The sequence below is a fragment of the Lagenorhynchus albirostris genome, chromosome 16 (assembly GCF_949774975.1).
Source record: "Lagenorhynchus albirostris chromosome 16, mLagAlb1.1, whole genome shotgun sequence".
Taxonomy (NCBI): Eukaryota; Metazoa; Chordata; class Mammalia; order Artiodactyla; family Delphinidae; genus Lagenorhynchus; species Lagenorhynchus albirostris.
Window position 1 is genome coordinate 38,880,797 of NC_083110.1, and position 25,767 is coordinate 38,906,563.

At 37.6% G+C, this 25,767-nt stretch overlaps 2 protein-coding genes and 1 non-coding gene across 10 annotated transcripts in view; 2 read left to right on the top strand and 1 right to left on the bottom strand.

Moving 5' to 3' along the window:
- The first annotated feature begins 61 nt into the window (after positions 1-61).
- LOC132507405 (mitochondrial import inner membrane translocase subunit Tim23) lies at positions 62-25,123 on the top strand. Of its 3 annotated transcripts, none has more exons than XM_060126759.1 (8): positions 62-328; positions 2,889-2,947; positions 11,554-11,647; positions 11,866-11,950; positions 14,480-14,538; positions 16,321-16,431; positions 16,755-16,815; positions 24,613-25,123. In XM_060126759.1, exons 1-8 carry the CDS (start codon positions 223-225, stop codon positions 24,680-24,682), a joined length of 645 nt encoding a protein of 214 aa, XP_059982742.1. In that variant the 5' UTR covers positions 62-222; the 3' UTR covers positions 24,683-25,123. The 3 variants fall into 3 exon arrangements, with proteins under 3 accessions (XP_059982742.1, XP_059982744.1, XP_059982743.1); XM_060126761.1 differs by lacking the exon at positions 24,613-25,123 and adding an exon at positions 17,988-18,051; XM_060126760.1 differs by lacking the exon at positions 16,755-16,815 and having other exon boundaries at positions 63-328.
- LOC132507688 (small nucleolar RNA SNORA74) lies at positions 13,747-13,950 on the top strand. Its single transcript, XR_009536261.1, has one exon. It is a non-coding gene; the product is annotated as a small nucleolar RNA SNORA74 (small nucleolar RNA).
- NCOA4 (nuclear receptor coactivator 4) overlaps positions 17,852-25,767 on the bottom strand; it is a 30,623-nt gene continuing 22,707 nt past the window's right edge. For all 6 annotated transcript variants that reach the window (XM_060126753.1, XM_060126755.1, XM_060126754.1 and 3 more), the window contains one exon: positions 17,852-18,116. In XM_060126753.1, coding sequence (XP_059982736.1) covers positions 18,075-18,116 — 42 coding nt within the window. In that variant the 3' untranslated portion in view covers positions 17,852-18,074. The remainder of the gene's footprint in view (positions 18,117-25,767) is intronic.

Here is a 25,767-nt window from a genome sequence, read left to right on the forward strand (position 1 = left end):
CCACCACCGGAAAGCTGCCGTCAGGCACTTCCGGCTTCCGGGACGTACGCTGTCGCAAAGCGGAAGTGCGAGGTTCAGCGGGCGCCGGCGCCCGGAAGGTCAACTTGTGAAGGAGGTGGTGGTAACGCGGGTCTCCCCACTATTACAGAGGAAAAACGGCCGAGCACGCGATCTCGGCCTGAGACGGCGGGGAGAAGTAGACGGGCAGTTTGCTGCGACACCATGGAGGGCGGCGGCGGAAGCGGCAACAAAACCACAGGGGGGTTGGCCGGCTTTTTCGGAGCCGGTGGAGCAGGCTACTCGCACGCGGATTTGGCCGGAGTCCCGCGTAAGTATCGGGCCTAGCTTGCGAACATTTCTGACTGGTTCTTGCGGCCACGCTACACATGCGATGTGCCCTGTTCCCTTTTTTTTTGCTGGCGGTCACAAGCTTCAGTAGCAGTGGTGGGGTTAGTGTGTCTGCGCGGCCGCTCTTTTAGCACTGAACGAGTGTTTGGAGCCATGGATTCCGAGAAGCTCTCTGTGTTTGACCTGGACCCAGGAGATGTTGCATGTTTTCTTTTATATTCAAGCTTCGTGTCTTAGCGTTCCTCCCACAAATTCCTTGTTTGTTGGGCTGTGTGCTTGGCCCTAAGTGCAGAAGAGCGCCCAGTTTTGCAAGTAAATGCATTCCACGTATCGAGCCCATACATAACTTTTTAGCACAAAGTCACATTCTAAACCACGAAGTAGCCGTCAAGGTGAGACACTCAATACTAATGCATACAGGAGAGAAAGAAATAACGTCTCGAGACAACTGGAGGAACTTGGAAGAGAACTTTTATAGGCATGAAGAAAGAAGCCGGTAAGAATTTTAGGAAAGGAAATTATTCAAGATCTAGGGTGCCGAAGCACGAATACCCTGCCTGTGCCCTCTCCTAGGTAGTGTGAATATGTATTCCAGATCTTTGGAACTTTCTGACTGTGGTATTCAACTGGATGAACAGAACTTGGAGTTAAAGATAGTGGGAAGTTGGTGAAGGATAAGCGCTTCATAAAACTGATTTGAGAATCATTGTACTATTTCTTTAGGTCTCTTATGCTCAAAAACAAAAACGCCCTTTAAAGTTCCTAGTGTCACCTGTGTCAGAACTGCATCTAGGACTTCCCTGGTCGGCAGTGGTTGAGAATCCGTCTGCCACAACTACTGAAGCCTGCGAGCCCGTGCTCCGCAACAAGAGAAGCCACCGCGATGAGAAGCCCGCACACCGCAGCAAAGAGTAGCCCCCCTTTTCACAACTAGAGAAAGCTTGCGCGCAGCAACGAAGACCCAGAGCGTCCAAAAATAAATAATAGATAAATTTAGTTAAAAAAAAACTGAATCTAGAACATAGTTTGTATGTAATAAGTTATAGGATATAATTGTATGTAGTTTGTATATTAGTCTCAGGACCTTTGAGTTTTGGAGCACAAAGGGCACTGCCTTAATGTGAAGAAGCATTGTTACGTTAATTAAGATTTGAAGGTAAATTAAGAAATCAAGGGGTGAACACCATTCACTTGAGTACTTGAGGTGGACTTTTCTGGGTGCAGGACTACAGTATTTAAATTTTAAAAGATGAGTGCTGTTTTCATGGAGCTTACATCCTGTTGAAGTGAGCCAAGTAACATGAGTAAAAAATATTTCAGTTAGTGATAAGTGTGTAAAGGCAATAAAAGGATCCTGAGATGGTGATGGGAGCCGAAGCCATTTTAGAATGGTCCAGGGGAAGCAACTCAGGGGTGTTGCCCTTTGAGCTGTGACCCGAAGACAGTACAAATGCCTGGGGGGAGGCAGGTGTTTGAGGATCAGCTGTTAGGTCATTGTATCTACAGAGCTATTGGTTTGGAGTTGGTTTGGTGGAAGATAATGAGATTAGAGGGGCAAGGAATGGCAGCTAAGGTAGTGTTGTGTAAGCCTTTTGTAAGGAGTTTGGATTTGGTTACAGGTGTAAATGGAAGCCGTTAAGGCTGATTTCCCTTTCTTAAAAGAAAATCACTTTAATTGCCATTTAGAAAGTGAACTGGAAGGACTAGAGCAAGTAAGGAGTCCGGTTAGGTAGGAGATAGTTACTACAGTCTACGTGAGATTTAGTGGTTGGCCTAGGGTGGTAGCAATAAAGATGGTAAGTAACACAATTCAGGATAGATATTGGATATAGAATTAATAGGACTTTGAATTGATGAAGACCAGAGTCCTGGGTAGTGGATAGGTTTGTGAACAATCAGCTGAGATACAAAAGGATCCAAAGATTAAATTTAAAATGTGAGAAAGTTGATTTTCCTTGATAGATTTTTCTATCTTCAAAGGTAGTAGAATTCAAGTCTGGCCCTATGAGAGTGCCCATTTCTTTTGCCCTGACCCCTTCCTTCTGGTGATGACCTAAGAATTCTCTACCCTGTAAATCAAATCTGTCAACAACTGTCAACACTAAGATCTGAAGGAATTGCCTTAGAATATTTATACACAACCCAAACGATGTTTTTCTCATAAAATTGATTGGTCTGTGGTCAGTTTTATTTTGCATTCTGTATAGTTGTCAAGCATTTTTGTAGTAAAGTAGAAAGAAATTAGCTTTTTATTGATCTGGGCTATGCTTCCTGCTACTTTGATTATTTGATCCACGTCACTGCCAATATCTTGTTGATATGCGATCCTGAGACACCAGTGCAAGATTGAGGGCCCCAGGAAGAGGCAACCCCTAAACTGCCAGACAGGAAGGATAAGACCAAGAAAGTGGTAGAGAAATACACATTCATTGAGCCTGTGCATCAAAATTGCAAAACACACAAAACAAGAGCAAAATTAATGCTAAATGAAATAACTTTTTAAAATTTTATTGCAATATAATGCTTTGTTTTCTCTCTAGTAACTGGTATGAACCCTCTGTCTCCTTATTTAAATGTGGATCCACGGTATCTCGTGCAGGTAAGATTAAGACTAGTCCTTTTATGATTTCACTAATTTGGTCCTTTATCTTACCATTTAAAAAAATAACCCCAAGTACCTCTGTTGACTTGATCTGTGATATGTGCATCTGGAGGCACCAAGTCTCTGGTCTTCATTCACCCTTTTTTCCCTCACAGACTCTGGGGATTTAGCTTGCATCTCTTCCTGATACTAGTTTTCTTTTTTTTTTTTTTGCAATTTTTAATTTTTAATTATTTATTATTTATTTATGACTGTGTTGGGTCTTCGTTTTTGTGCGAGGGCTTTCTCTAGTTGTGGCAAGTGGGGGCCACTCTTCATCGCGGTGCGCGGGCCTCTCACTATCGTGGCCTCTTCTTGTTGCGGAGCACAGGCTCCAGACGCGCAGGCTCAGTAATTGTGGCTCACGGGCCCAGTTGCTCCGCGGCACGTGGGATATTTCCAGACCAGGGCTCGAACCTGTGTCCCCTGCATTGGCAGGCAGATTCTCAACCACTGCGCCACCAGGGAAGCCCCCTGATACTAGTTGATTAAAGGATTTTGGGGTTTGGTGGGTTTTTTCCATTTTTTAAAGTTGTGATAAAATACACTAACAAAATATACTATCTTTAACTGCACAGTTCAGTGGTATTTAATGCATTCCTAATATTGTAGCATCACCACCTACCAGCTCCATGCTTTTCATCTTGTAAAACTGAAACTCTACACCCATTAAGCAATAACTCCTTTCTCCACCCTCCCCCCAGCTCCTGGCAACCCTTCTGCTTTCTGTCTGATTTTTGAATACTCTTAAGTACCTCAAATAACTGGAGTCATACAGTATTTATTTTTCTGTGACTGGTTTAGTTCATTTAGCATAATGTCATCAAGGCTTATCTGTATTGTAGTGTGTGTCAGAATGTCCTTTTTAAAGCTGGATAATATTCCATTGAATAATATTCCATTTTGCTTATCCATTCATCTGTCCAATGGACACTTGGATTGCTTCCATGTTTTAGCTATCGTGAATAGTGCTGCTATGAACTTTGGTGTATAAATATCTCTTCTAGACTCTCATTTCAATTCTTTTGATTATATATCCAAAAGTAGAATTGCTGGATCATATGGTAATTGTATTTTTAATTTTTTGAGGAACTGCCATACTGTTTTCCATGGCAGCTGTACTATTTTACATTCCCACCAACAGTGCACAAGGGTTCCAGTTTCTTCACATTCTCGCCAACACTTGTTATTATCTGGGGTTTTTTGGTAATAGCTATTCTAATGAGTGAAGTGGCAACTCATTATAGTTTTGATTCGCATTTCCCTAATGATTAGCCATGTTGAGCAACTTTTCATGTGCTTCTTGGCCATTTGTGTATTTTCTTTGGAAAAATGTCTATTCAAGTCCTTTGTCCAGTTTTGAATCAGTTCATTTGGTTTTTTGTTGTTGAATTTTAGGAGTTCTCTATAGATTCTAATTATTAACCCCTTATCAGATACATGATTTGCAGTTATTTTCTCCCATTCTGTGGGTTGCCTTTTTACTCTGTTGATGTTGTCTTTTGGTGCACAAAAGTTTTAAGTTTTCATGAAGGCCAGTATTTGTATTTTTTCTTTTGTTGCCTTTGGTGTCATATCCAAGAAATCATTGCCAAATCCATTGTCGCAAAGCTTTTCCCCTGTGTTTTGTTCTAAGAGTTTTATAGTTTTACGTCTTACGTTTACGTCTTTGATCCATTTTGAGTTAATTTTTGTATATGGTGTTAGGTAAAGGTCCAGCTTCACTCTTTTTCATGTGTATATCCAGTTTTCACAGTACTGTTTGCTGAAAAGACTGTCTTTTCCCCTTGGAATGGTCTTGGCATTCTTGCCAGAAATCGTTTGACCATATGTACAAGGGTTTATTTCTGGGCTCTTGCTTCCATTTCATTGGTCTACATGCCAGTACCACACTGTTTAGATTATTGTAGCTTTGGTAAGTTTTGAAATTCGCAAGTGTGAGTCCTCCAGAATTGTTCTTTTTCAAGATTGTTTTGGCTGTTTGGGGTTTGTTGAAATTCCTTATGAATTTTGAGATGGGTTCTTCTATTTCTGCAAAAATGTCAATTCCTATTTTGATAGGAATTGTATTGAATCTGTAGATTGTTTTGGGTAATACTGACATCATAACAGTATTAAGTCTCTGATCTATGAATATGGGAAATGTTTTCATTTCTTTATGTCTTTTTAAGTTACTTCCAGCAAGTTTTGTAGTTTTCTTGTAAAAGACTTTTACCTCCCTGGTTAAATTAATTCCTAAGTATTTTATTCTTTTTGATTCTATTGTAAGTGGAATTGTTTTCATCATTTCCTTTTCAGATTGTTCGTTGTTAGTTTGTAGACGTGCATCTGATTTTTTGCATTGACTTTGTATCTGCTACTCTGCTGAATTCACTTATTAGTTGTAACAGGGTTTTTTTGGTGCAGTCTTTAGGATTTTCTACATATAAGATTATCTGTGAAAAAAGAAAATTTTACTTCTTTCTAGTTTGGATGCCTTTTATTTCTTGCCTAATTGCTCCAACTAGAACGTCTAATACTGTGTTGAATAGAAGTGGCAAAAAAAAACGGGCATCCTTTGCCTTGTTCCTGATCTTAGAGGAAAAGCTTTCAGTCTTTCATCTTTGGGTATGGTAATTGCTTTGGATTTTTCATATATGGCTTTTATTATGTTGAGGTAGTTTCCTTCTGTTCCTAGTTTGTTGAGTGTTTTTTATCAGTGAAAGTATGTTGGATTTTGTCATACTATTTCTGCATCAATTGAGGTGATCATGTGGGGTTTTTTCCTTTCATTCTGTTAATATGATCTGTTACATTGATCAGTTTTCATTTGTTGGAACATCCTGCATCCCAGGAATAAATCCCACTTGGTCATGATGTATGACCCTTTTAATATGCTGTGGGATTTGGTTTCCTAGAATTTTGTTGAAGATTTTGCATCAGTGATCATAAGGGGTATTGGTCTGTAGTTTTCTTTTCTTGTAGTGTCTTTGCCTGGCTTCAGTATGATAATGCTGGCCTCATACAAAGAGTTATGAAGTGTTCCAAGTATTCCCTGCACTTCAGTTTTTTGGAAAAGTTTGAGAAGAATTGGTGTTAGTCCTTTTTTTTTTTTTTTTTGGCTGCGCTGCTACACAGCTTTTGGGATCTCAGTTCCCTGACTAGGGATTGAACCGGGCCACGGCAGTGAATGCCCAGAATCCTAAGCACTGGGCCACCACGGAACCCCCAGATTGGTGTTAGTTCTTTCAGGCTCAGTGGCCATGGCTCATGGGCCCAGCCACTCCGCGGCATGTGGGATCTTCCCGGACCGGGGCACGAACCCGTGACCCCTGCATCAGCAGGCAGACTCTCAACCACTGCGCCACCAGGGAAGCCTGGTGTTAGTTCTTTAAATGTTTGGTAAAATTTACCAGTGAAGCCATCAGATCCAGGGCTTTTGGTCTTTTGGGCTTTTTCTTTGTTGTGAGTTTTTTTATAAGTGATTCCGTCTCCTTACTGTATGGGTCTCTTCTGATTTTCTGTTTCTTGGTGAGTTTTGTGTTTCTAGGAATTTGTACATTTCATCAAGGGCATCCAGTTTGTTGGCATACAGTTGTTAATAACATTTTCTTATAATCCTTTTTAATTCTGTAGAATCAGTAGTGATGTCCTCACTTTCATTTCTGATTCTAGTAATTTATTTCATTTATCCCTGCTCGAATCTTTAATATGTCCTTTCTTCTGCTAGCTTTGGGTTTAGTTTCTTCTTTTTCTAGTTCCTTAAGTTGTAAAGTTAGATTTTTGATTTGAGATCTTTCTTATTTTTTAATGTGGGCATTTATAGCTATAAATGTCCCCCTTAGCACCACTTTCACTGAGTTTCACAAGTTTTGGTATGTTGTGTTTCTTTTTTGCTCATCTCTTAAGTATTTTCTAATTTCCCTTGTGATTACTTCCTTGATCCATGGATTGTTTAAGGAGGTGTTTTTTTTAATTTCCACGAATTTGTGAATTTTCCAGTTTTACTTCTGTTATTGATTTCTAACTCATCCCATTGTGGTTGGAAAAGGTGCTTCGTATGGTGTCTTTTAAAATCTATTGAGACTTAACTTGTGGTTAACATATGGTCTATCCTAAAAATGACTTATGTGCACTTGAGAAAAATGTGTACATTGTTGGGTACAGTGTTTTGCATATGTCTGTTAGATTTAGTTGACTTAATGTGTTAACTCCTCTATTTCCTTATTTTCTGTCTGGTTATAACAGTTACTATTCATTATTGAGAGTGGAATTTTGAAATCACCAACTGTTACTGTAGAACTTTCTATTCTTCCCTTTAATTCCATCACTTTTGCCTAATATATTTTGATGGTCTGTTATTAGTTAAGTAAATGTTTATAATTGTTATATTTTCTTGCTATGTTGATACTTTTATTGATATAATGTCCTTTGTCTCTTGTAACCTTTTTTGCTGTAAAGTCTATATTTTCTGATGTTAGTATAGCCACCCTGCTCTTTTTTGGTTATTATTTGTGTGGAATATCTTTTTCCATACTTTCAGTCTTTTTGTGTCTTTGGCTGTAAAGTGAATATGTTGTAGACAGCATATAAATGGATCATGTTTTTTAGTCCATTGTGCTAATATCTGTCTTTTGGCCTAGAGAGTTGAATCCATTTACATTTAAAGTGTTTACTGATAAGGAGAGATTTCTGGCATTTTGCTATTCATTTTCTATAAGCTTTTAGCTTTTTTGTCCCTCCCTTCCTGCATTAATATCTTCTTTTGTGTTTATTTGATTTTTTTGTAGGAAATTGTTTAAATTCCTTTCTTATAACCTTTTTTTAAAATGTATTCTAAAGTTATAACACTAATTTGAATTTATACCAGTTTAACTTCAGTAACATACAAAAATGCTGCTCCTTTACCAGCTGTCCCTGCCCCTCTCAATTGTTGATGTCACAAAATTATATCTTTATACATCATGTGGTCAAAAACATAATCTAATAATTCTTCTAAATGCTTTAAACTTTATGTAGAAAACAAACGTGGAGTCAAAAGCGTAAGTTACAGTAATACTTTTATAATTGTCCATGTATTTGCCTTTATTGATATCTTTATCCCTTTATAAGACTTTGAGTTACTGTCTATTGTCCTTTCATTTTACTTTGTAGGAGTCCCTTGATCATATCTTGCATGGCAGGTCTAGTGGTCATGAACTCTCTCAGCTTTTGTTTATCTGGGAATTTCTTAATACCTCCTTCACTTTGAAGAACAGTTTTGCTGAATATGGGGTTCTTGGTGGACAGTTTTTTCTTCTAGCACTTTAAATATATCAGCGCACTGTCTAGTGGCCTCCAAAGTTTCTCTTGAGAAATCGGCTGTTAATCTTATTGAGGATCCTTGTATGTGATAAGTTGCTTCTCTTGCTGCTTTCAAGATTCTCTCTTTGTCTTTAGCTTTCGAAAGTTTGATTTTAACATGTTTCAGTATGGGTGTCTTTGAATGTATCTTACTTGGTGTTTATTGAGCTTCTTGAATGTTCATATGCATCTCTTTTATCAAATTTGGGAAGTTTTCAGCCATTGTTTCTTCAAACATTCTCTTTCTCTCCTTCTGTAACTCATGGTCTGTATGTTAGTCTGCTTTGTGGTATCCCACAGATCCCTTAGGCTCTGTTCACTTCTGTTCAATCATTTTTTCTCCATTTCCTAAGACTGAATAATTTCTATTCTGTATTCAAGTTCAGTGATTCTTTCTTCTGCCCGTTCGAATCTGCCTTTGAATCCCTTTAGTGAATTTTCCAGCTATTGTTCTTTCAGCTTCAGAATTTCTTTTTGGTTTCTTTCTACGTTTTCTATTTCTTTGTTTCCATTTTGTTCATACATTGTTTTGACTTTCTCCACATTTCCTTCAGTTCTTTGAGCATCTTTATGACACTTTAAAGTCTTTGCCTAGTAGACCTATTATCAGGTGTTTTTTAGGGACATTTCTGTTGATTTATTTTTTTTCCTTTGAATGGACCATGCTTTCCTATTTCTTTGTATGCCTTGTGATTTTTTGTTATTGAAAACTGGACGTTTGACTCTAATAATGTGGTTAACTCTGGAAATCAGATTCTCCCCCCTTCCCCAAGGTTTGCTTTTATTTGGTTATTGGTTTTTATTATTATTACTATTATTACAGTCTCCCTACGTGCCAAGGACCAGCCTGAAATGTAAACTTAAGCTCTTCTCAGTTCTTTTCTGAGCGTAAACTTTTTCCTGGGTGTGTGTTGTCACTTTCTAATTTTTCCTTTTTATGCAATTGCTTTTGAATGTTCTAGTCTTTAATGTCTAGTTCACAAATGGGGAAGCAGCAAGGAGACCAGCTCCCAGCTCTTCTTTAAAGCCCCTGGAATAAGTGGGGGTGGTGAGGGTACAACAATAATGGCTGCCTGCTTCTTTGTACACACTTCTGTGATCAGAAGGAGCAGTGATCAGAGCACAAATTAAAGATTTATATCTAAAAGCAACAAGTAGGGCTTCCCTGGTGGTGCAGTGGTTGAGAATCCGCCTGCCAATGCAGGGGGTATGGGTTCAAGCCCTGGTCCAGGAAGATCCTACCTGCCGCAGTGCAACCAAGCCCGTGCGCCACTGCTGCTGAGCTTGCACTCCGGTGCCTGCGAGCCACAACTCTGAAGCCCGTGCACCTAGAGCCTGTGCTCCGCAACAAGAGAAGCCACCGTAGTGAGAAGCCCGCGCACTGCAGTGAAGAGTAGACCCCACTGACAACAACTAGAGAAAGCCTGCGCGCAGCAACGCAGCAACGAAGACCCAATGCAGCCAATAAATAAATAAAATTTTTAAAAAATACATAAATAAAAGCAACAAGTAATTAACTTTAAAAGCACCCCAATAAAAAATATTGGAGTGAGTAGTTACAAAGTTATAAGAGGTCATTAATACTAAGTTAAGTGTAAATGAAAGTGTAAAGTGGGAATCTTTTTACTGAAATCTTGAACCAAATCTACATTTGGGGAAAAAAATACCACCTGAGTTTATTTAATTAGATCAGATTATTATTATTCAAAAGCCTATGAAAATAAGAGTGGTCTCATGAATACAAACATTTGAAATTAGGGGGTTATACATTTTAAGGTTTATATTAGCCTCGGGTTTTGGTTGGTTGTTTTTGTGGGTTTTGTTTTTTCAGTTTGGAGAAGTTGCTGATTCAACACAGATAAAGTTGCAAATAGTAGGTTTTTTTTAAAGCTCAGTTTACAACATTAGGCTTCAAAGAGTAGTTGTTGGATATCTCAGGAATGCAAGGTTGACTCACTAGCTGAAGAATGAGTCGGTGATGACATGCACTTGTATCAATACTTACTAATGTTAATCATGACCATCTTTTTTTATATTTTCTATGTGTAGTTAGTGATCCATTTCTGGATTGAAGGATAATTATTTACCTCATCATATTAAATATACCATTCCTAAAAACCTCAAACAGGAAGCACAATTTAAAACTAAGTCATTAATTGAAAAGTCAGGAAACACCCAGAATTTACAGATCTATGTATAATAAATATAGTTAGACACTGAAGTTTTTAGAGTTTGCTTCTCATTGCCCAACAGACCATTTCTGTGTGATGAGAGTACGTGGGCTTGTTTATTGTACAGTTTTTGGTAAGAACGTGTGCACAAGCCAGAAGTCAAAAATCAGTACAGAGGTATAGTTTTCCTAATCAGGAATGCATTTACCAAAGGTCAGTATTTGCCAAAGGGATGTTTACTTGTTAGTGTTTTTTTTTTTTTTTTTTTTTGGTTAGTGTTTTTTGCTAAGGGTGTGTGCTATCCTTCAGGGGCTCATTTTAACCATTTTTGTATGGAAAGCTTGGCAAAAATGTATTTGTTCATCATAAAAAAGTGGATTGTACTGCGAAATCAATCCTATTGTGCTCTTACAGTAGCACTTCTCAACCTAGGATTCTTGGCTGACCTTCAGGGGGTTCATACCAAATTTTGTGTATGCATTTACTAGAAGGTGGATCTAGTAAGCTTTCTAAGATTATCAAAGGAATATATCTCCTTTAAACAACTAGTTAAGGAGGTGATTTTTGCCCTTGCGTAAGTGATCCAAACTGTTGTACTTTTATAGTTTCTGCTCATTTTTTATGATCATTGGTCTTACATATAGTAAAATGGTTCTGGATAAATAGTAGCTACAGAGTGAAAGTTATTTTCTCCTTCCAGACTGGTATTCTGTTATCTCTCATAGCATTCAGTTTACCTTTCTCTAGAGATGGCCTTCCTAAACTTTCAAATTTATCATGAAGGCAAATTTCCTATAATCTATCAAACTTACATTAAGATGTAAAGTTCTGGGCAAGAATCTCTCCTAAGAACTAATGAGTATAACTATATATGTTGTATATTTCATTTAATTTTGATTTACATGTTCCTTTTGTTGCAGAAAGTTTTACTTTTGTTTGACTAAGTATAGTTGAGTTTTAGTTAATATACGGATTTACATTATGTGAAAAACTCCTTTGAAAAATTAAACACTTTGCCAAGTACTGTGTCTTAAGGGGAGCTCAACTTGGTTTTCATTGTTATCCCTGTAGGATACAGATGAGTTTATTTTACCAACTGGAGCTAATAAAACCCGGGGCAGATTTGAACTGGCCTTCTTTACCATTGGAGGATGTTGTATGACAGGTTGGTATTTATATATGTTTTTTTAAGTATCCTCAATCCAAGTAGTCAGAAGTGCTTAAAAGCAAAGGCAATTAAAATATCACCTTCAGGGTTGTTTTTTTGAAAATCATTATTTACAGTTTTCTTATTGTTAAATAAAAATGAAAAAGAATGAGAAATATAGTTGTTCTTTAATATATAGCTGATTATTTGAATGAATTGTTACTATGATTTGCCAGGGGCTGCGTTTGGGGCAATGAATGGTCTACGGCTAGGACTGAAGGAAACCCAGAACATGGCCTGGTCCAAACCAAGAAATGTACAGTAAGTCTCATGTAATGACATAGTGATGTTTGAATATTAATCTCTACTTTGTTGGCTTGATGAGCACAACCTTGAGATTACGGTTGTTTAGAGTATTGGTATACTTTTTGGTCAGTTTTTTTTTTTTTTCCCCCGGTGTTTTGTTTTTTTTTTCCCTTATTCAAAATAAAAGGAATTTAGGAATTAAGTCCTGGGTCTAAGCTTTTAGAAGGAGTGATTTTTGAGTCAGTGTCCCTCCGTCAGCTGGTGCTATCCCAACCTAACTTCTCAGCTACACCTGTTCCATTTTGCAGGCCTATATAACATGCTTTTCAAATTGTTGAATTACTAGTACATTATTTGGATAGTTCAGGGATGTGCATAAGCGTAGGACATGATAAGTGAAGAAATAAGCACATAAGAGTAATTGCTAACTCTGCCGACATTTGACTTGAGCTTCTCATTGACTTCACTCTCCTTTTCTTAAGTGCAAAGGTGCAGAAAATTTAAATGAAATCCCTAGAACTTAGAGGTGGTTCCAAAAGGAGTAAGACAGTGTTCTCTTAGGAAACTGAAGTTTGCAAAGAAGGGAAAGTGCAATTAAGGTCAGAAAGTGTATATAACATGTATCTTCACCCTGATTAAGGAATAAACATGAGAAGTTCCTGTTACTGTTCCCTAAATAATATATTGTTTCGTTTTGCATGTTTTTATGCTTCATATGAGTGGAATCACACAGTATGTGTTCTTCAGTGGCTTGTGGTTTTTATTTTAGGACCCTTTAAGCTCCATTTTCCTTATATGTTTCTTAGCCAGCAGATGGCAGCAGTGTGTTAGAATTGGACCTTGGGAAACCTGAAGGCCTGTCAAGTTTTTCATATTCCTACTACTGTATGGATCACTGCCCTTGCTTTACAAGCTCAGATCCTTGAATATTTTTGTATTTATATTCTTAATATTCGTTCTTTACTCCAATTTTTTTTTACTTTTTGTATTATGGATAATTTTGAATCTATACAAAAGTAGACAAAGTAGTACAGTGAACATCTATGAACTATAACCCAAGCTCAACAACCATCAACCAGCACCAGGACCAGTTATGTCCCACCTCCTTCTTCCCTTCCATATTATTTTGAAACAAATCCCCAGCATCATATTACTGAACACCAATTTGAAAGTGGAAGGTCTCTTAGAAAAGATAACCTTTGTTTCTTAAAACCATCATAGTTACTAATTTTGGGGGAGAGTCAAATTGGTTTGCATTTCTGAAGTCAGATTTTTAAAATCTTACATACCATTTTTTAGTATAATCATTCTGATCTTTCAAATAGAGAGACAACATTTTAAAAATGGAAAGGTAATTGGGTTTCAGGCCAGACAAATCTATGTAGTTTCAAAGCCCAGTTTCATTGCTTACTGTTTTGGGATCTTGGGTAAGTTTCCTTACTTTCTGCCTTTAATCTATTGAGAGATGGTTAAAGTGGAAAGTAGGTAAGGGCCCAGTTAAGTGGTGTTGCCCGATCACATTCCAAAGGACTTTGGCAATTTGCAGTGCCACCAGCAATACAGTAATGAAAATTAATAGTTTTAGATGCTTGTTATAAATGAAAAACAATTAAGTGCTAAACTTAATATATTAGTAAATATGTACCATAATTAGATTAATTAAATGTGTAACATAATATTTGTAATCATTACTAATTTTTTAAATAATCCTTTAAAAGTAATACAGATTTTTGTTATTACTGAGCATTAATTTACATGAGTGCTTTAATTAAATGAGTTCTTTTACTGTTTGTTGTTGTAATTCTATAATCTCCAGCAGTAGTCAGCTGTCAGGACAGAACCATTCCTGTGACAGCGTTACACTGCTGGGAGAGCAGTGTTCTGTCTTCTTCCTCCAGTTGCCTCCGTCACTGTTCTGGTGACGTCTGGCACTGGATGAGGGCAGTGCTGTGCTTCCTTGAGAGTGTGCTAAGCATTCACTTTGGCTGCTTAGTTCTAGTCTGGGAGCAGACACAGAGTGCACTTCCTTCATGTATTCTAGTTAGATGACTTTTTCCTTTTAGTATTTGTCTTTAAGTTTGCTTTATCTTCCATGATATTCCACACTTTGATTCTACTTAACATTCTGAGTATACATACTACCCCACACACATAAGAAACTTAATTATAAGCTAGTTTGTCTGTTATGTCATTTTTTTTTTAACATAGATCAGTTTCTGTAAACTTTATAAAATACATTCCCGGATATCATTCAAACCTTTTATATATTTAATAGTTTTACACATTTAATAATCAGAATTTACTTGTTGCCCAGAAATGTTGGAGTTTTTAATCTAATCTTCATTTATATTTATATATAAATATAAATATTTATATAAAGTAAAAGCTATCCTAATTGAATTCTGAGGAGGTGTTAAGTTTTAAAATTAAGAAAACTTTTGTATATTGCGTTTATACATTTAAAATTGCTATTATTATGGTTTTTCTAAATACTAAAGGAATACTGGTTCTAAATACAGATTCTTTCTCTTTCTGCCCTGGTAGGATCTTGAATATGGTGACCAGGCAAGGGGCACTTTGGGCTAATACTCTAGGTTCTCTGGGTAAGTAGATATCTCACTTTTTAATAAATTATTATTACTGCAAAGAAAGAATGTACATATATTATGAACAATTTGATCAACTAAAATCCTGGTCCTGGGATGTTAAAAATTATGTTTAAATCCACTCTGGTGAGTAGTATAGATACTATTTAGGAGAAGACCATAAACTGTATAACAAAAGAATCCCAGCTGCTAATACCATTGTGAAATACATTCATTTCTAAATGCTTTAAGCATTGCATACTCTCCTGTCTCAGCAAGATACCAAATAAAATCATGTCTTAACTAAATGAAATTAAAATAATTTAGGTTCAAGGCAAATGGTTTTGTTTGTTAGGAGAGGTTCAAGTTCCTGTAGTAAGATATGGTAGATTAATCCAGCTGTCCTGATAAGTTTTCCTAATAGAGCATTCATCATTCTCTTTACCTAATTAGATTTCCCAGACTTAATTGCCAGAATTGTAATAGGGCCTTTGTAGACATTGAAAACATTTGCAGTTCTAAGGAAGGGATAATTTAGTAGTACTTAGGACCAAATGCTTTCATACTGTAATGTTTATGAATGATTGACTCTTTTGATTACTCATGACTTATAATAAGCCTACTTATGGCACTTATGCCCTAATCCAAAGTTTACTTTATTTGAAAGTCTGAAAATCTTTTACTTGTGGCAGATTAAGTAAGAGAAAATGTAGGCATCTTGTTAAAAAAATAGGAAAAGCCTCTGTGTAACAGAGTGAGATCCTAGCCTTGTCATAGGCTTTGGAAGCAGTACATTTTCACACTGTAATAGTAAATGTCTGCTTCCATATGCTGCCCATGACCCCAGTGCCCTTCCCAAGCACAGTCACCCTCCTTTGTACCTGTGTGCCCAGAGTAATCAGTCGTGCTGGTCTCCCTAGGACTTTCTCAGTTGTAGCACTTCCTGTTCCAGGAAACCCTCAATTCTGGGCAGACTGGGGTGGCCAGTCACCCTGTATGTTTCCCTTGTAATGTGACCGGTCACAATGTTCTGCTCAAGTTTAGTTTCAGTTAAATAAATTGAAACGGGAAGAAGAGCCCTTATAGAAGTATAAAAATATGACAGCAGAGGAGTTGTAAGGCTGAGTTTGGTATAATTTTGAGGGGTCAAATGTGGCTATAATTTTGAGAAAGGGTAAGGAGAAGGGTTAATGCATTCATGGCTAATCAGTCTTTACAGGCATAAGAGAATGGTAGTTTGGGGGAAGATCTTGTTAAAACTAAATAGTGCTAGTGTTAGGGTTTTTACATGTGCAGGAACCAGATCTCATGTTTCTGGAAGTTATATTTTTCTTAGAATAGAAATGCATGTGTTTTGTTTTTGTTTCTAAACCCAAAGTACAGCTGTTATGAATAAAATGGAAGTGAAAATTAAAGATATTCTTCCTGGGACTCCCCAGTAGTACTTTCCATAAATAGCTAATAAATTTCTTCTGAATCTCTCCAAACATTTTCTTTGCATATCCAGAGTCATAAACACATGTGCCTGCTTTACATATTAGTGAATAGAGCTCTTCCTGCGTTTTAAGTGAGTACATAGTATTCCATTATGTAGAAAGTCTCTTTCTGGATCAGTCCCCTCTTGAAGGTCATTTTATTTGTTGCTAGGCCTTTTTTATTACAAATAGTGTTCCAGTGATCATTGTTTATATGTCTGTGAATACTTATAATATGTCTGTAGAATACATTTATCTAAATATAATTGTCACACTGACTTTCAGTTTACTTTTTTATTACTGATCAGTTCCATTTCCCCTATAGCTTTGCTCTATAGTGCATTTGGTGTCATCATTGAAAAAACACGAGGTGCAGAAGATGACCTCAACACAGTAGCAGCTGGAACCATGACAGGCATGTTGTATAAATGTACAGGTAGGTACTATTAAATAGTGAAGCTGTCTCTTAATACAGTTGAAGTATGCTTTTTATCCATACTGTAGTTTCAAAGGAAACATTATACTTTTTTTTTTGTAGTATAATGTTCTCTGCCATCTTGTGGTTTGGGATTTTGGTTTTTATGTTTTGTAAAATACACATAACATAAAATTGACCATCTGAACCATTTAAGTGTACAGTTCAGTAATGTTAAGTATGTTTACATTGTTGTGCAGCTAATCTCCAGAACTTTTCTTGATCTTGCAAAACTGAGACCCTGTACCCGTTAAACAACAACTCTGCATTTCCCCCTTCTACAGCCCCTGGCAACCACCATTCTACTTTCTATCTCTCTGAATTTGACTACTTTAGGTACCTCACGTAAGTGGAATCATGTAGTATTTTTCTTTTTGTGACTGGCTTATTTCATTTAGCATAATGTCCTCAAGGTTTATCCATGTTGTAGCATATGTTAGAATTTCCTTCCTTTTTAAGGCTGAATAATACCCCATTGTACGTATGTCCCACGTTTTGTTTATTCATTCATCTGTCAATGGATACTTGTGTTTCTTCCACTTTGGCTACTGTGCATAATGCTGTTATGAACATGGGTGGACAAAATACCATTCAGTTTTGGGAAAAAAAAAAAATCAAAACCCTGAGAGTTGAGTCAAAATTAACTGGATGAAGATCAAATATCAAATTCTCCTCTAAGATGGAAAAGAAATTAACATTCACTGAGTTATGATTACACTCTCAGCAATAATCAGTTAATATAACTTGTTTCATTTAAAACTTTGTGAAGTGATAATCATCACACCCCAATTTTATAGATGAGCACGGACGGTATTAAGATGATCTTTCTTAAAAGATCATATAACTAGCGACAGCCCCAGATTTTTCTCACATTTCTGTTTTAAATTGCCTAAACTACATATGTTCTATACTCAAGCCTCTGAAAACTACTTTTATTTGTTTGATTGCTTTATTCTGCTTTTAGACACTTGATTAACTGAGTAATTTCGTTTTTATGTAATTCCTCTATCACAAATATCAAGTAGCATTTTGGCCTCATTTTTACTGGAAAGAAATGAGAGAAGTCTCAACAGAATTGTAAAATCCAAAATTTCCTGATATAACTGAGAGTAAGAGGCTTTTTTAATTTTGAAAATGGATCACATTGGGAATTTTCTTCTTAAGAGCTCGCAATACTTTCTGCATGTGCTTACGCACATCAACAGAGCTCCCAGGTAGAGTAAGACAGTAAATACCTTTTATGTCCATGGAAGTGTTACCTTGGCATAGAAGAACCTTGTTAAAAACCTAAAAATACTTCCACATTGAAAATCTTTGGGATCAGACAAAGGAATTGGAAACCCTAATTGGCACCACAAGGGTGGCACTCAGCCATCAAGAGTTTAGTTGGCCCAAACTATGTTTATTAAAAATCAAATTAAAATTTAAAAAACAGGAGATTTCACACAAAAGTCTGGAAATTTTAGCTTCTTTTGAACAAATGGAAGACACTAAGCTCACGTTATGTGTGGTGGCAGATGGCTGGAGCTGAGGTTGGGGAGCAGCTACCCCAGTGGATGGCACTGAAGCTCCAGCTCAGTTCCCACCAATCCCCGTTTTCTTGCTCAAGGTAAGCCATTACGGCATTTCTTGTGTTGAGGGCAGTCCTGAGGATAAAAATGTACTGAATTACCATCTCATTTAAGACATATTACATGTATTTTAAAGATAAAAAGGGAAAGGCTGAATACTTGGTGTTATCCAGAAAAGGAGAGCCTAGCTTTCTGTGTCCAGAACTTCCTTGCGGGAGTAGCATTTATAACACCACCTGGGACACCTCCAACATCAAATATGGAAGAGTAGGCTCTTGGCTCAGAAGAAAAAGGGCAAAACGGAATATTCATTAATTCTATGTCAGGTGACAAGTACATTTCAGTTTCCACCGCAATTGGGGAACGTAGAAGAGGTAAATAGTCTGCTGACCCAGAATTCCAACATTGGTTTGTAGTTCCTGGCTGAACAATTTAACTCAGCGCATCAAAATTGCTCTAAAAGAGGCAAATCAGTGTCTTATTGATTTCTGGTTTACACTCTACTTAAGACAGAGCACAGAATTATGAGTTTTGTGTGGCAGGAATATTTGTAAAACTTCTAGATTCAAGGATTTGGAAAAGAGTTTAGGCACTCTTTAGTGTAGAATCAGCATAAACCATTGAGGAAAGAAGTTTACATTTAGAGAATGGTTAATTCCTGTTGACCTAAAATCTTTCCAATCCCCAGTTTACTCTTCTAGAATAGGAATTTTTTTCTTTTTTTTTTAAAGGAAGGGGTTTAGAATGAAAGCAATATGATTCAATTTAGGTATGGAAGCTACTTTTGTAGAAAGAAAAACCATGAGGGAAAATACATGAGAAGGTGGGTAGTTGTCACACCAAAAAGAGGCTAAAGGAATAATTCTGATGGTGTGGTTTTACTTCAGATCTAATGCTTTATTTAATGAACTCTGTAAATATTTTTCAGAGGATGTGAAATGTCATTATTAGTTTCCTATGCCATGTGAAAATCTAACGACCAGTATTTTACCAGAATGAGAACAGCTGTAGTTTTGCTATTATGTGTAAGTTTAGGAATGTTGAAGAGACCTGATCACTTATCTTCAGGAAACAAGACCTCAGAAACCAAAAAATATGGGTGCCCCTTTCCCCCTCGCAGAAAATTCCTTACCTGTTAATCCTGTGCCTTCCATGAGAAAGTCACCTTATAAAAGCAAGCTAAGTAAAAGTAAGAAGATAAACAAATACAGTTCTTCAAATTAAGCAATTATCAGGGTTATTGTTAAAATGTACTACTTCTCAATGAATGCCAGGCCTTCAAAATTAAACTTCATATGCCACAAACAGCCTCTTGATGACTTCTTTGTTTCTATTACTGGCATCAACATTCTTCCAAAGAGCTAACTGCCATAATGTATAAAACATGTCAACAAATCACTTAAACCAACAACCCAGTAAAAAGTGGAGTAAGGATATGACAAAGCCCTTCAGGAGGAAAGGCAAATGACCAATGAACAATTGAAGTTTGCTCACAAGCAACCAGGGAAAAGCAAAATAAAACATTAAGGTAATATTTTTCACAACCTGGCTTTTAAAAAGTGATGGTAGACGATGCTTATTGGCAAAGGTAAGCAAGTACTTTGAAGAGCAATTTGGCGTTAGTTGTTACTATTTTAAATATGTAGATCCTTTGCTTAAGTCATCTAATTTTCAGCAATTTATCCCACAGCACACAAAGGCATACATGGAAAACTGTATGTACCAAGGTGTTTTAAGACACCCTTCAAGGAAAAGGTGATATCTGACCAAAGATGGATAGATGAGGGAGCGTGAGGTGGATGTCTGGAGGGAGCAGTTTAGGTAACAGCAAGAACAAAAGCCCTGAAGTGGGAGTTAAAAGGCAATGGGAGGGCTTCCCTGGTGGTGCAGTGGTTGAAAGTCCGTCTGCCGATGCAGGGGACACGGGTTCGTGCCCCGGTCTGGGAAAATCCCACATGCCGCGGAGCGGCTGGGCCCGTGAGCCATGGCCGCTGAGCCTACGCGTCCGGAGCCTGTGCTCCGCGACGGCAGAGGCCACAACAGTAAGAGGCCCACTTACAGCAAAAAAAAAAAGGCAATGGGAGAGTAGTAGAATCTGGAGTGATAAAAGTGGGAAGGGACCAAATCATATAGATGATAGAACTTCATAGGCCAGTGTAAAGACTTGGCTTACCTGGACTTTAATTCTTACCATCTAAGTACTAGAGCATTTCCATTTACTTACAAGTCTTAAATTGTTTATTGTAACTTCCAGAGAGTTAAACTTTCACCCTTCTCCTGAGTACAGAGTTTACACCAGGAGATGTTAAGTCAGGGTTTCTAAATCCTCTAAAATTTCCACAAGGTTCTCAAAGGGGTCTGGGACACTCCCTACCACCTGCAGAAAAACAGCCACCGAAAGACTAGTCCTAAAAGGACACTGTAACGTGGGGGCTCAAAAACAGCTGGGATATTTTAGTGAGTTTTGTCCTGCATGGAAGCGCTGGCATTGCAAGGAAGGACTGGATGGGGCAGTGGTACGGGAGCCCAGGAAAGCCCAGAAGTGCAGTTCAAAGTCCCACCTATTGCTTCCACTCTGTTACAAAACCAAGAAAGAAAAAACAAGAAGCAGGAAGCAGGCCTAATCACCTTTGATTTCTGCCTTTCTTACTCTGTCCCCTCATTCCATCAGTTACGAAGTTTACCACACCCATCACCTGAGTTGAGGCCCTTATCACAAGCCCTGAACTTCTCTAACAGTATTTTCCGTTGACCATGTTGACATTAGACTTCTACCTCCAGTCTCTTACCTACTTACTATTTCTAGCTTAATCTTCCTCAAGGAAGGTTCTAATTCTAATACTCCCTACCCAGGAGCCTGTGATGATGACACACTTCCTATCTTAATTCAAACTTCTCACCCTAGCCTTCCATGTTCTATTCTGAACCTATCTTCCCAGCCTTTTCTCCCACAGCTTTCTCATGCATGTCGTATGATCAAACAGATAAATTTGAAATCCAGTCCATCCTTAAGGCCCAGCTCAATTGTTAGTACCCCTTTCAAGAAATTTCCCTGATAATCTCCCTTCTCTATGCTGGAGGCAATTTGGTATGCTGAAGAAAACTGGGCTTTGGAGTCAGACTGAGTTTGACTAGCACTGGATCCCTAAATAACTGTGTAAATAGGAGAGTAACTTGTCTGAATTTGAGTTTGTCTATAAAACAAGGGTGACTGTTGCCTTCAGAGAGTTGTAAATGAGATAACAATAAACCTTTCTGCCATAAGCATATTTTGTACAATTCTTACGAGACTTGACACAGTTTTCCTAGTAGGAAGTCAATAGACAATATCTAGGATTGAAATATCAAGAAATAGCAAGATAAAGATGTTCTTTAGAAACATGCAGGTAAAAAGTGAAGAATTAAAGTAGTTGCTTTTGGGAACTGGGAATTAGGGTAAGAACGATGAGGACCCCAGACTGTTGTGCATCGCTAAAATCTTTTGGTACTATCTTGACTTCTAAAATTATCTATATGGACTACTTTGATAAAAATAAAAATTAAAGTGAGCAAAGATATATCAACATAATAAAAATTAAATTAGGCATTAGATTGGGAAGGGGAGGAGGGAATTGTTGTTTAATGGGCACAGAGTTTTTGTTTTGTAAGATGAAAAAAGTTCTCTGGAGATGGATGATGGTAGCCCAACGCCAATGTACTTAATGCTACTGAGCTGTACACTTAATAATGGTAAATTTTATGTGTATTTTATAACAGTTTTAAAGAATAGTTTTAACAAAAAAATTTAAGTAGTACAAACATTTGTTGAATGGAATTTGTAGCCATCTCTGTGTATGTAAGGCTGTTTGTCTAAAGCAAGGGCCACAGACTCCTGCTGGCCAGATACCTGTCTCTTCACTGAATGTATTTTACATTTTTAAACAGTAAACATTTTTAATGGTTATATAAGTACCTACGTAGCCTTTGCACTCTCAAAGCCTAAAATATTTACTTTCTGGTCGTTTCAAGAAAAATGTGCTGACCCTTGTGCTAAAATAATTTTCAGTTCAGTGTGTCAGCTCTGCCAGTGATCAGCTCTATACCCCATAAACCAGGCGTTTAAATATTCTGGGCCTCATTTTCCCAGGTTTAGAAGAGGTGATATTTGCCCTTTCTGGAAGAGTCGTATAAGTATCCAAAAGACAGAAGATAAAACTGTGACACACAAGTCTCATGTTTGTTCTGCTTTATAGAGATTAACCATTGGCCTCATTTGGTTACTCTGTGTTCAAAGCAAGTTTATTTGCTAATCGACTTCCTGTGTTTAGTTGGGCAAAAGTTGTTTTATTACAGAAAGCCTAAAGCCAAGGCTGTCAAACTTTTAACAGATCAACCAGCTGGAAAACCCTGAAATTAATGGAAAGAATTAAAACTAAAACATGTAATAAAAGGCTACCCTTGAGTCAGGGTTACTGTGATTATTAGTAAATCAAGCACTTACGTTTGTTTGGTGTCTTCTTACTAGAAACAACTTTTTTCTAGTCTTCAGAGAAGTAACATAATTGATTTGAACTAAGTTTGTTTTATTTTGGTCAGAAAGTAGAAGGCTTTCTAGGGGATAAGTTTTTCTTAAAGGATACAGTGTGCCACTTATGTCTCCAAAATCTTAAATCCTTATAGTTCCCAATTTCATTATTACCCCTAGTACCTATATCCAGGGAGGCTTGCTATCTGATAGATGAGTAGTGTGAAGATCCTTCTAAAATGGCCAAGTAGAAACCATGTTCCTAGGACACTCAAAGCAAAAGGCCAACTGAAAGTAAGAGCTTGCAGCCAATTCCAAACCAGTGGGCAGACTTCAGAGTCCTGTGGACTTGTAATCGGCCAAAGGTCCAGGGGAGTTAGTCTGAAGTTGAATGTATGGTCCCAGGAAATGGTGTCTGCGAAATTATTGTGCTTTCAATTACCTCCCCTATATCATTTTTCTAATTTTTCAACCACACTGAATACAGTTGCAAATTCAACTGTCATGTGTAGTCTGTGTGGCAAGATACAAAGAGATGATGTAGACTTCTAGGAGATATCTCCCATTTACTTTAATTTTTTTATGTTTCTGATCCTCCTTCCCACATATTTGACAGCTGTTTACAGATGATGCCTGCAGTTTCTATTTGGGTCTGTTTAAGAGAGATAATTAGGGCACTTCATAGTTGAAGCTTAAACAGGTCAGCTATCTTAAGTCTTCAGGCTAGAGAGCCTCCTAGAGGGAGTGGCCCTTTATCATCTGAAGCCATCTGGCAAGACTTTCATTGCAGAAAGGGTTGGTCTGAAGCATTCTAACTCAGCAGTGTCATGAATTGCACGGAATTTACTGGCTTGTAGCTGAAGGGCCTATAATAAGGTATAACCACTGGACCTTTGCCTTCCTAACATGTGACTTGGAACAAATACTCCATAGGTACAATATAGGCTACACCTGAAGTCTGTGATTCCTACTTATTTGTGAAACTGTAAGAGAACATCAAATATTTCTTAAAAGCTTCTTTGGGTACCCCCATTCCTCTTATTAGACTTGGGGACTATTTTCAGATAACTGACTGAAACATTTTTGTTTCTGCATTTCAAATGAAATATCTATTCCTAATCTTTTTCCACATGAAAAATTCTTTTGTTGTTAAGCAGAAACAGTTCAAAGTCTAATCCTTGAATGTTTTTCAACTAGTATGATGATGTTAAGTGCCTCATTGCTCCTTAGTTGAGATTTTCTGACACATCAGGGTAGGAATAAGCAACAGGGGAGTTGGTGCTTCATCAGCATCTAACTCAAAGCTTGATTATAGCCATCACCCACCATTCTGTCTTGAGTCTTCAAAGTTAATATTTAGAGGACCTGTGCAGAGTCCAAAGGCTGTTAATACTTTTTCAAAGAGGGTGTCACTGTTTACATACAGCCTTAAATCAGTTGACAGTGTCAGTTAAGTTCTTATTATTAATTTGGTTGCACCAGGTCTTCATTGCAGCAGGCAGGCTCCTTAGTTACGGCCAGCGGGCTGCTCCTTAGTTATGGCTCACCGGCTTCTTAGTTGCAGTATGCATGTGGGATCTAGTACCTTGACCAGGGATCGAACCCGGGCCCCCTGTATTGGGAGCTTGGAGTCTTAACCACTGTGCTACCAGGGAAGTCCCAAGTTCTAAATTATATGACTAGCAGGGAATTAATTACTGATCTGGCTATGACTTCAATGATAAGCATAAGATCTTGTCCAGAAGTGTTCTAGGATCAAGTCAGATTGAGAAAAGTCAAGAAATTATGCTGATGATCTTAGATACAAATTGTGAAATTAAAAGTGGAAAAAAACGTTGTGAATATGAAGGTATAGCTTATGTATTAAACAACTGATTTAGGGAATCTCTCTCTCCTGAACTTCAGTCTTGGTTTCTTTTATTACTTTTACAGCTTATTCTCCTGTTTGGGATGGAATCTGCATAAACATGAACAGTGTGTCTCAGCTTTAGGAAACTCTTAGTTAACCCTGTGATGCTAGGACAGTATGCAATACAAGGCTGTTACTTTCTTGTTTTTCCTCTGCAGGTGGTCTTCGAGGGGTGGCACGAGGCGGCCTGGCAGGACTAACCCTTACGGGCCTCTACGCGCTATATAACAACTGGGAGCACATGAGAGGCTCCTTGCTCCAACAGTCTCTCTGAAGATTACTAGCTGGTGAACGGAGGACACTTTAGTAGTCATCCAGATCAATTTATGTCAGTCTGGAGTCATTTACTCTTTTACCTGCAACTAGTTTGAAAAAGGAGATTTCCAGTTTGCTGTGATGAAGATCATGGATGGTTGACCAGGACTGGCACTCCTTCCAGCCATTAATGAGTTGAAGCCAAAACCCTTTGGTGGCTGAGTAATGTGGCTCTCTTCTCCTTTAAAGAAGATCTTGCACCTGTTTTTTCTCCTACCCCCTGAACTGGAAAACCACTTACTCCCAGAATTCAGGTCATGCTTGTCAATGCTGTATCACCACATTTATTCATTTAATAATCCAAGACTGTAATACTGCCCTGTATTCCCAATAAAGGGTAAAAACAGAACCAAAGTCATAACTCCAACATAAAACATAGTGGGTGTCTCCGAAGTTACTCTTGGCATTTGTTTATGCCCCACTAGGCTAAAACATGTTTTCATGTTTGTGTTGAAATGAAGGGCTACTGGCAGCATTAGCAACTAGGTTAAAATTTTTCTCCAATAGAGTTGACACTACCCAACCTCAAGATATTTCAGATTAACCATTATACCATTAGTGTACTGTGCTAGAACAATCTGTGCAACAATCGTGATTCTGTACGCGTTAACTCATCTTACTGGGGATAATTCGAAAAAGAGATGATATAGACACAAGCTGTAAGTTTTTAGGAAGCCTTGGGAAAGCAAGCTAAAGAAAATAAGGACAAGTTATTTAATTTCTGAGTTAGTCTTCTCATCTTTGAAATGAAGTTAAATAAGATTGCACTGCACGATATACATAAGAAATACTAAACAACTGGTGGCTATTGTGATTGATTAGAGAAAGTAAAGTAGGGCCTTTCTGAATGCATCTAGTTAGAAGGAATTTGGCAGAAAAGCACTGAACTTCAGCTGAAGGCCTCTAGTTTAAAAAAAAAGAAAAAGCAGTTTAATATCTTACCTGCAACAGCAGATTAAAAATTAAGTAGATATGAAGAGTGTGCAAGAAAGACAATG